The sequence below is a fragment of the Myotis davidii genome, unplaced genomic scaffold (genome assembly GCF_000327345.1).
Source record: "Myotis davidii unplaced genomic scaffold, ASM32734v1 scaffold133, whole genome shotgun sequence".
Taxonomy (NCBI): Eukaryota; Metazoa; Chordata; class Mammalia; order Chiroptera; family Vespertilionidae; genus Myotis; species Myotis davidii.
Genome location: NW_006284732.1, coordinates 33,356 through 44,839, shown reverse-complemented (window position 1 = coordinate 44,839; position 11,484 = coordinate 33,356). Strand labels below are relative to the sequence as shown.

Here is an 11,484-nt window from a genome sequence, read left to right as displayed (position 1 = left end):
CCCCAGTGGGGACACACACACACACACACACACACACACACGGCAACTGCTCTGAGCCTACGTGGCGCGGCTGGGGTCAGGCCCCAGCAGACGCGCGCGCGCGCACACACACGCGCACGGGGCGCCTGCTCCAAGCCTCTGCTGCCAGACTGTGGCCATCAGTAGGACATCCACTGAGGGCTCCTGGACTGAGGGGCAGGCTGGGCTGAGGGAACCCCACTCCCCTGTGCACTAATTTCGTGCACTGGGCCTCTAGTATTAAATAAAAAGTAAGAGTCTTTTATCACTCTCAGCTTCGTTAATTATGTTCTCCAGCGGTAGCACTATTATTTCTTATGTATGCTTCCAGGTTTTCTGTACATATGCAGGTATATGAAAGGGTGTGTAGATCTTAAAAATAACACAACCAAAATATTGTACACATTATTTTGCCATTTGCTCATTTCATTTAAGAAAATATGGGCATTTTTCCATGTAAAACACATCTGTGGATCTGTATCTACCTCATTCTTGTCATAGTTGTATAGCATTTCATGACATGAATGAACCATTCTTTTCTCCCACATTTTAACCATATTGTCTTGTTTGTTTGTTTGTTTTGTTAATCCTCACCTGAGGATATTTTTTCCATTGATTTTTAGACAGTGGAAGGGAGGAGGAGAGACAGAGATAGTGTATTGATACTAGCACAAGACACTTGAACTCCTTTCAGCTATATTCTACTTGGTTTGTAATTATACTTCTTGCCTAAGTTTCCAACACTTTGTGACATTTATTTACAAAAGTATAATTCTTTAACTAGTTCTCAGTGCCCTTAAGTTTTCTTAGTATCATAGAACCACTGCACTGTAGTTTCTTTGACAGAAAAGAGTCTTTGAAGATTTTTAGTCTAGTGAATTTCAATCCTGGAATCCAACCAGCTAGCAAAGGAGAATGATGTGCTATTTTTACACTTTAAAAACCTAATGAGTAATGTAAATTTACTCATGTTAGAACTACATAGAATAAATTAGATGCCAACTTTCTTTGCTTTTGGTTGCAATTTTCTGAATGTATTTTAGCAACATGGGTTATTTCATTCTCAGAAATTCTGAGAATTTAATTATTTAGAAAAATGAGTTATTGATAAATGAAGTTTGATTTATAGAAGTATTTCAAATGGAATCCATGGAGGATAGAGGGAAATAATGGTAAGGAGTCCTTAATGGTAAAATAATTGGACCAATTATTCAACCTTTATCCTTTGAGTCCTCGTTCTCTTTTTCACTATGAGATTGAAAATATGATATTAATATGTTTTTGTTTCATAAATTCAAATAACTACTTCTCCCTAACATAGCAAGGAAGGCAGTAATTGAAAATGATACTCTTTAAATTTTTTACGTTTATTTCCAAGGGTTAGTTGTGTGTTTTTTTGTTTTTTTTTTTAATGCTTCCTATTACCAGGGAAAGGTTTATTGTGTCAGGTCATTAGATAAATGATTAATATAGGATGTTTGCTTTTTTAAAAACCTAAAAAGCCACATAATTTCTTTTTATGTAACTAGCACTGTAATTTTTATGTAGTACTTTCTATAATATGATAGCTTAAAGATAATATATATATAAATAAAAGCCTAAGTGACCGAATGACCGGTCTACCAGTCGCTATGATGTGCACTGACCACCGGGGGCAGATGCTTAACACAGGAGCTGCCTTCGGTGGTCAGTGTGCTCCCCCAGCCAACCTCCAGTGGCCCCTCCCCCTGGCCAGCCAACTTCCCACAGCCCCTCGCCCTGGCCAACCTTCTGCCTCCCCGATTGGCCCCGATCACCAGCCAGGCCAAGGGACCCCACCCGTGCACGAATTTGTGCACTGGGCTTCTAGTATTTAATATGTTGGTAGTATATGTTCATTGATTGAACTTCATCCTCTAAAAAATTAAGGCAATTTACTGGTTATTTAGGCCTTCAGAAAAATGTGAATTACTTATGTTATAAGCATTGCTTTTATGCTTCTAATTTTTTATAGTGTGTTTTTTTTGTTTCATTTTTTTCATGGAAACCACTAGCCTGCTGGTTATAATAATAAGCAACTTAATAGTATAGGTGATTCTAAAACTTGGTACATTGGGTACTATTAAATAGCATTTAAATGTGACCAGACGTGTTTTATTAGATCATTAATGTTCACCTTGGGGGAAATATAAAATCATAATTTTACTTCCTAAGGCATACATTAATTAACAAATAAAACATGCCCTGGAGTGTTGTTTTATGACTGTAATACTGCTAGTATATTTTCAGTAATTTTTTTATTTGTATCCTGCAGTGTGCTCTGGGCATAGGGGACCACATACTCGGACTTTAATGTAGTTAGTTACACAGTGCTACAGAACTTTATTCTTTATTTTTATCCTTTTTTGTTTAAAAAGTTCTTTTTCACTATAGAACATGAAAAATCTGTTTCTGTAGCTTTATCGCAGCATTTCTTCTAGACATAAGTTGGATTTACACAGTTTTAGAAATACTGTATCTATGACTTTTCCACCTGGCCCTTAAGTTAAATATTTTCCCATATCTTGCAATTATATTCTTTTCCTTTTTATTGAATTGCCTGAGTAATAAAAGATATTTGCTTCTATTCTGTTCCATAAATTTTTCCTGAGGAACTAGATATATTACTTTGCTTCTATTTAGTAAGCTTTTAAGTGTTCTGCTAAAAGACCATTATACTTAGGTGTCTAAATAAGGATATTGTTAAATTAGCAATTGCAATAAATTAATCAATTAAACTTCCTTTCCTACATACATTTATAGTTTCAGCTATAAAGTTTTTTTCCTTCACTGTAGTATATCAAATATTGGCATAATGCTGTTACTTATGAAATGCCACATTTCATTAACTTTTATGAAGTGATGACATATTTGGGCAGTAATTCTTAGTTATTTTTAGTTATTACTAACTTGACTTTTATTTCTGTGTGTAGGATTGTGGATAATATGCCTGTAACATGGTGTTATGATGTTGAAGATGGTCAGAAGTTCTGTAATCCTGGATTTCCTATTGGCTGTTACATTACAGATAAAGGCCGTGCTAAAGATGCCTGTGTTATTAGTGTAAGTTTGTGATAAACGCTATGCTTCTTTTTAAAATATGTTTTTATTAATTTCAGAGAAAGGAAGGGAGAGAGAGAGACACACACACACACATCAGTGAGAGAGAAACATTGATGCACTGCCTCCTGCACACCCCTTACTGGGGATCGAGCCCAAAACCCAGGCATATGCCCTGACCACAAATCGAACCAGCAACCTCCTGGTGCATGGGGCAAAGCTCAACCAACTAAGCCACACCAGCTGGGCTCTATACTTCTTATTAAAATACGCTTTTGGTAGAAAGATTCATTCTTTACCCAGACATAATTGTTATACTCATCGAATGAGTGCAGCTCAGATGTTCTGAATTACAACTACTTAGATATTAAACCTAAGTCAGATTAACAGTGTACAAATTTAGCCCTGGAACAAAAATAATTTAGATTTAGTTCAATATTTACTGAGTGTCTGTTACGTGCTAAGGGCTAGGACTTTGTCCGTTCTGATTCTGTTAAAAGTTAGTTTCATAAATCTTATGTATAAAAATCTATAGAGAATGTAGTACCAAAAAGACCTCAATGTAAATCCATGAAGTTTGTATTGCAAATTAAGTCCATGTGTTGTAAAAGTTTGGTTTTACACCTTTTTTTAAAAGGCATGTCTTTGAGTTCATACTTTGAGGTCATAATAGAGTGAAGACATTAATATAGAAAGTAATTAAAATTATTGGGGATGTATATTAAATTTTGTGTAATCAGGTCACCCTGATTTAGGTTATTAGTTTAGACTGAAGTTATAAACTTCCATGGAGGAAAGTGTTAAAATGTTTAAGTTTTAGCACACTTAAAATGTAATATTTTAAAATTTATTTTGTAAGTTATATTGTGGTGAAAACCTAGAAAATATAGATGTGTTCTTTATAACAAGCACTTAATAAGTTTTATGTAAGAATTAAAACATTAAAGAAATGTAATTTGTACCTCTGCCAATTAGTTTGGCTTATAAAGAGTTTAAGCTTAAAACTGAAATATTTTTATGGGGAAGGATTAAAATCCTGTCTAAGCTTAAATTTTCCTATTTGTTGTGACTAATTTTGAAGTTTTTTATGTTTTAACTCTTGTATAGCCAGTTTCTACCTTTAACTTTAAGTTCTGTTCCACAGTCAGACTATCATGAAAGAGATACATTTTACATCTTCAACCATGTTGACATAAAAATACACTACCACGTTGTTGAAACTGGGTCCATGGGAGCAAGATTAGTGGCTGCTAAACTTGAACCAAAAAGGTAACTATACAAATACAAAAAGTACAAATATAAGTGAAATTTAGACCCAAAGAATAAATATTTCAGGCCTAATTAACTTTTTCCTTAATCAGTATTCTAGCATATAATCTGGCATTTCAGGATTGATTTTACTAAAACTCCCGTTGGCATGATTTGTTGCTGAGTTCCGGGTGTTTTTTTTTTCTGTCAGTGGTCAAATGGTCAAGCCAAGGTGCCTTTTTGTTTTGTTTTTCAGTAGGAAGTTTTGACAGCTTTTTCATGTCAGGTTGAAATGGAGAATGTGAGGTATTTGGGAGAGTCCCCTTTACAATGGAAAAGCATTGCTTCAGGTATTTGCAGCTTGACCTCTCATCAGAGACCTAGATGAGCTGATTAGTGCTGTCATTTTGAAAGTCTCCATGCAGTGTTAGATGCCAGTATATGACAAGTCATTAAAAGGGCATCTCTTTAGCTTGTCAAGCTTTTAGTGTTAAAGTACCTATTAGTTACTTGTGAAGTCTTTTTGATTTGAGTATTCCATTTTTTCCATGAACATCTACACCACCACCAATTGAATTAGCCATTTTCACTGCTGGTAAAGAAATGCACCCCATAATAAGATGGCAGTTAATTTAAACTCCCTCAGTGTGTGTGTGTGTGTGTGTGTGTGTGTGTGTGTGTGTGTGTTTAAGATTATTTAATGCTTTTCAAGTCTAGTGTTTTCAGAAGTTTGTTTCTAATTTTGAGTAATAATTTGTATCCATTCTTATAACTAAGTCCATTATTTGAGTGAAGTAAATGTTTTATACTATTAAATGTGACATGAGTAATTTCATGTTTGATTTTCAGCATTGTGAAATATTTACAAAATCTCTAACCTTTACCCCATTTTTTGAAACTGTACTTCATTAGCATCTTTCCAAAATGTTTCTTCCCACAGTTACAAACATACCCATATAGATAAACCAGACTGCTCTGGAACCCCCATGGATATAAGTAACAAGGCCTCTGGGGAGATCAAAATTGCCTATACTTATTCTGTTAGCTTCGAGGTGAGTTTGTTATTATTTTTAATGTAACTCAGAAATTGATTTTAAATTCATACTACTTAAACTAATTAAAATATTAATGATTAAGCCTGTCAGATAGATAAGCTTTCAATGAACTGATTTTTGGAATAGTTTATCAGTGCACCAGGCAGTATAATCACACTCAAAACTAAGTCTTCATTTAAATGAGAAGCATAGCAACTTGGAGAATTGAGTCCAATTAATTAAGCCATAAGAGATACATATGACAAAAGGTAGAAAATAGGCATAGAAGTTGTGAAATTATCAAAGATATATGCCACAAGCATTTGGGGAAAATGCCATTTTTAAATCTGGGTTTGAGTATCAACTTAAATAAAACATTTCCTGATGGTAGATGATTTATATAGGTTCTTAGGGAATTCAAGGGGGAGTGTTTTAATTAATGGAGAAGTTTTTTAGGAGGAAAGTAAACGTTTATTTTATGAGGATCTTAGGCAATATTCCACCTCTATTTTTAATAAACTATTTTGGCAATCCAGTGTAGTTGTGACATTTACTATCCCCATATAGTGTGTAATTTTGTAAGCCTAGTACAATAAACAATATATATTTCTAGGTATTAAGAGCTCCGTGTGGGTGACACCTGCCAGATGTTCAGTGTGCCTAGGTTATGACTTTGGTCTAGTTAAGTGTCTTATAGGCGTAGATAGATGGTGTCAAAGCAAATAAGTTATTCCACTCAATTTTCTGAAAAAAATAAATATAGCCCTAAATTTTAACATCTAAAATACACCCTTACTATTTAAAATTTAAAGCAAGATTTTGAAAAAGTACAAGTAAGTAGGTACCTGTAGGAACTCTTATTATTTTTTATTTACTATTTAATCTCATTCTGATTTTTCAGAGACTTGAGTAAATTGAAACTCCCTGAATCTCATGACTAACCCAAATTATGATAACAAGAAATTGCATTTGTTGTTTGAATGGAAGGTCAAGCTGAGAATGGAAATTTTTGGATTCTTAATATATTTTGTCAGCAAATGATTATTTAAAGAATTTTGTTTTGTTTTTAATCCCTGTAGGAAGATCCAAAGATCAGGTGGGCATCTAGATGGGACTATATTCTGGAATCTATGCCTCATACCCACATTCAGTGGTTTAGGTAAGACTGTAATTAATCTGCTTTCTGCTCTGTACTTATTGTACTCTTTGTGCCTTTAAACATCTGATTCACTCTACTTCTCCTCAGTTATTCAAAAGTGCTGACCTTTTAAATCAGAGATGGATTCAATTCTGGATTTAAGTTACTGGTTATGAGTCAGACCAGGTTATTCCATTTTTCAGAGTCCATTTCTTTATCTAGAAATATCTGCCTCATGGGACTGTTCTAAGGAGTAAAGGAAATAATGAAACAGCATTTGAGCACCTTACCTAGAAAGGAAGAGTGCTCAATAAACAAGCTACTGCTATTGTTATGACTATTTATTCTCTCTTAAAAGAGTGACTCAGAACTTTTATCTAGAAAACTGTTCATGGTGCCAACTATCCTTTGACACTCATTAATTTACTGAGTAACTTTGTTCTTCACTAAATTTCTTGAGGAACAGATCAGTCCTTTGTTGATTCTTACAGCTTGTGTTGCACTGATTTGGACACTCTAGTTATTTAATAATGCTGACCATGAAAAAAAATTCTAGTTCTTAGCAGACTATATTATAAGTGTACAAAGTAGAGTGAATCAGATGTTTAAAGACCAAACTATATTATAAGTGTACAAAGTTATGTATATACTGGAAAGTCACATAGCAGAACACAGTTCATTAAATTTGTTGAATTTTAGGTAAAATTTTTATTTTGAAAAATACTGTCTTAATATTACTTAGTAAACAACTTAAAAAGGAGTTTCACTGTTGCAGAGATTAAGATACAGATTAATCCTGACGTGTATTTCTACAGCATTATGAATTCCCTGGTCATTGTCCTCTTCTTGTCTGGAATGGTCGCTATGATTATGCTACGGACACTGCATAAAGATATTGCCAGATATAATCAGATGGATTCTACGGTGAGTGAAACATTTGAACCGTTCTTCTGTTCCAAAAAATGTCTTTATATTTTCTTTGGAAAGGTTTGATTTTTTTAAATTTTTCAGTTACAGTTTATATTCAATATTATTTTGTACTAGTTTCAGGTGTACAGAATAGTGGTTCAACAATTACATGTTTTGCAAAATGGTTCCCCCAATATGGAAAGGTTCTAAATAATAACTTTGGACAGAATGTGCTTTTAAAACATTCTTCTCAAAAGTTATCCTGCATTCAGATTTTCAAATAAGAAAATGATCGTTAAGAATTTGGCATTCTCTAGAAAGTCAGTCACTACAGTATAGAGAATTGAACTGTTCACAGCCTCATTTGTGTCAGTACTTTGGTGCAGAATGGATGTAGGTGCACAGCTGGTTCTGTCCTCTTTTTCACTTATGTGCTGTCAGCTCTGTCAGATTCTCCATTCCCAGCATACACTCAGTGTATGAAACAGCAAAGTTGAATAACTCCCAAGAAATTTTTATTTGTGTGTATATTTAACTTGCAAAATTTTATTTTAATTGAATCTTTATCATTTCTACGTTTAGGTATATTCAAAGTAACTTACTGTCCCGACCTCATTTATTCTCAAACATTTTAAGTTGCATAATGTTATACATTTTATAGCTTTTCATTTATAACAGCTGTTTAACAAAATTTCCATAAGAACCACAGTGACTTGTCATAAATACAAAAAACTCAGATTTTTATTGTTTTCTCTTCCCCAGCCTCTTAGCCTTCCCCCTTAACCTTTCTGTCCTCTTCTAATTAGAAAAGAACATGCTAATGTTTGTAAGCTTTTTAGCACCTCTATTCTATAATCCTTTTTCATGATTTTTTTATTGTTTTATTACATATTTTATTAAAATAATTTCAAGATACTTTGTTCATAATTGGCATTTCCAAATAATCACTGAGTTGGTGGCATTTTCTTAATTTAATCAGAGGTGTGCCATGGGATACAGGGTTAGGGCAACCCTCCTTCCATTCTTGCTTCCATTCTTTTCCTACCTCCAGTTTCCTGCTGTAGCAGTCAGAGCAAATCTGTTCAAACATAAATCTGATCATTTCACTCCTGATCACAACCTTCTACTGGCCTTCCATTTTACTTAGAGTGAAAGCCAAAGTCTTTACAATGATCCAGAAGGGTCATTGCTTTTCTCTATACCTCGAATGTTTATCCCTCAAATATTTACATGTCTGGCTCCCCTACTTCCTTCAAGTCTTTACTGAAACATCTTCCCATTTTCTCCATTCCACATAAATATCCATACTTCCTAATTTTTTTTCTATAGCACTTACACCATCTAATGTACTAGATATTTTATTTACTTATTTTATTGTCTGCCTTCCCAATGAGAACACACACTCATGAAAACAGGGATTTTTCTGTTACACTCACTGTAGTATCACTGGTGTTTTAAACAGTTCTGAGCATATAATTGGTGCTGAATAAGTATTAGTTGAATAAATGAATCAACTAGTCAGTCCTTGATGTACCAGATTTGTTGGCACATTGCTGAGCTCGAGGTAGGTAAGAAACGTATCCAAGGACTGCCCCCAGTGCGCTACCCACCCTCCAGAAAAGTGAACTGAGGCCAGATCAGGAAGCATGGGAGGTCAAAGTTCTCCTTTAAGGCAATGCTTATATAAAGTCTTTAATCAATTGGGACACTAAATCTTAGGTCATTAGTGAGGGAGCTGAACCTGTCTTCTCCTACATCAAGCCTGGCTTCTTGAAGGGGAATAGGGAGGGCAAAATGATGCTAGCTTTGTAAGTGCCTTTTAATTCTTGGCAGATTCAAGTAGAAATTCTTTGAAGGAAAGTTTTCCAAATTTAGCTATAGGATTCTCACAATTTAAGATCAACAAAATATAATCTATTAGTAGAAATACACAAAAATTTACAATAAACAACAGATTTAGACACCCCCCAAGATTTCAGATACTAGAACTATTAGATACAGAGTATAAAATATATTGGAAAATAATAGGTAGGAGTTCTACAGAACAGATGAAAGATTAGAATCCATAAATAAAGGAAACAATATGTCCCAAACAGACTAAATACAAATAAATCCACACCTAGATCAACTGTGACAAAAATCAGGCAGAGGAAAAGAATAAACAAACTAGCAGTAGGAGCTCAGAAACAGAATATCTTTAAATTAGTGAGAGAAATTATTTACATAGCTTCAAGTATCCAGAGAAGCTATCTTTCAGAAATAAAGATGAAATACAGTTGACCATAAGGACCTTTACTGCAGGAATTTCTATAGAATTACTTTAGCAGAAAACACAGCATCTATAATAATAAAAGGGTAATATGCTAATTAGACCAGGCGTCCTTCCAGACGACCTTCCTGACAAAGTCAGGGCTGCGAGGGAAGCCTGGGTCCAGGGTGCCAGAGGGAAGCCGGTGCCGGCAGCTGGGACAAGGAAGGCCGACTCTTGCACGAATTTCATGCATTGGGCCTCTAGTAAATTAATATAAACCAATGCTAAAGAGATTTAGAAGGATTGGTAAACCAGAAAATTCCAAGAAAACATTTTCTGTATCTAGTAATAATGAGTCTAAAATTGGAGATTAACAAAAGTATATTTTAAAAAACAGATTGGATACATAATACTCAATAAAGTGAGTGGCTGTCTAGGGAGATAAATAAGGTAAAGACCAACTTTATTCCTTACATTTAAAGAATTAATGATTTAAATGAAAATGTGAAACAATAAAATAGTAGTACACATGTGAAGTTATTTTTATAAGTATGACAGAGAGCCAGAAGCCATAAAATAATTGCTACAATTAAAAATCTAAATAGCAAAAAATATGTAAGTAGAAAGATAAATATTAAATGGGAAAATATTTTAACACCTGTTAAAAACACAAATTGTTTAATTCCTCAGTAAAGAAATCCTAAAATCACTAAGAAAACAATCAACCATCCAGTAAGAAACTGGGCAAGGCACATTAAAAGTCTATAGAAAAGAAATACAAATGGTTCTGAAACATACAAAAAGATACAACATCACTTATAAGAGAACTACAAATTAAAACTGCAGTGCAAGATTTTTCACCTGATACATTAGCAGAAATTAAAATGTTTGATATGATAATGTGTTGAGGATTGAGGACATGAGCACTTTGATGCATAGTTTATGAGAATGCAAATTGGTATAAGTTATAGAAGGCAGTTTGGCAATGGTAGATTATAATGTAATTTGACTCAACAGTTCCATTTCTAGAAACTAATCAGGATGCAAAGGATTTTACTATTGTTATTTTTTTTATCTTAAAACAATGAATATATGTTGTTTATAATAATAGATTGTAATTATGAAATATTCATTCAGTGGAATATACTTTGTAAGCATTAAAAAGAACTAGGCAACGCTGTATATACAAATGTGGAACAGCACCGCCATGATATTATTAGACTAAAAAGATAAGGTATGAAATACGGTATATAATATGCTACCATTTGTGGGGGCGGGTGAGAAAGAAAGTATTCATGCATTTGTTTAAACATAGGTAGAATATCTCTACAGCGATAATAAAAACTAGTCACATTTGTTTACTCTAAGAAAGGGGACCTGGCTCTCTATTGAAAACTTAGCTTTCACTTACATTGTTTGAATGTTTCAGTATACTTGTTCAATAAAAAAGTAATCAGAAATGGTTCCTTGTCTAGCTAATGTATCGCATCACCCAAAAGAAGGGATGCATATAATTTCCCCCCATACTTTTAACACAGACATTCATACTGGCAAGGAGATTAGTAGACCCATCACCCTGGGCCAACAGTTACCAACTCATGTTCAGTTTTGTTTTATCTGTAGAATCCCACCTACTCGCCCCTCCCTCCCCCCAATTATTTTGAAGCCAATATCAAATATAATTTTATTTAATCCACTTAGAGCCCTTGTACTTTTTTTTTTATTAGTTAAGGTATTACAAATGTGTCCTCATCCCCCCCATTAACCCCCAACCCCCCCCCCCCCGCACACTCATGCTCAAGGATGGG

At 34.1% G+C, this 11,484-nt stretch overlaps 1 protein-coding gene across 1 annotated transcript in view; it reads left to right on the top strand.

The window, feature by feature from the left end:
• Positions 1–11,484, top strand: part of TM9SF2 (transmembrane 9 superfamily member 2) — a 56,056-nt gene that overhangs the window by 18,093 nt on the left and 26,479 nt on the right. Inside the window, exons 5-9 of the mRNA XM_015557482.1 lie at positions 2,970–3,099; positions 4,241–4,365; positions 5,285–5,396; positions 6,458–6,537; positions 7,332–7,440. Of these exons, the coding sequence (XP_015412968.1) occupies positions 2,970–3,099; positions 4,241–4,365; positions 5,285–5,396; positions 6,458–6,537; positions 7,332–7,440 (556 nt within the window). The remainder of the gene's footprint in view (positions 1–2,969; positions 3,100–4,240; positions 4,366–5,284; positions 5,397–6,457; positions 6,538–7,331; positions 7,441–11,484) is intronic.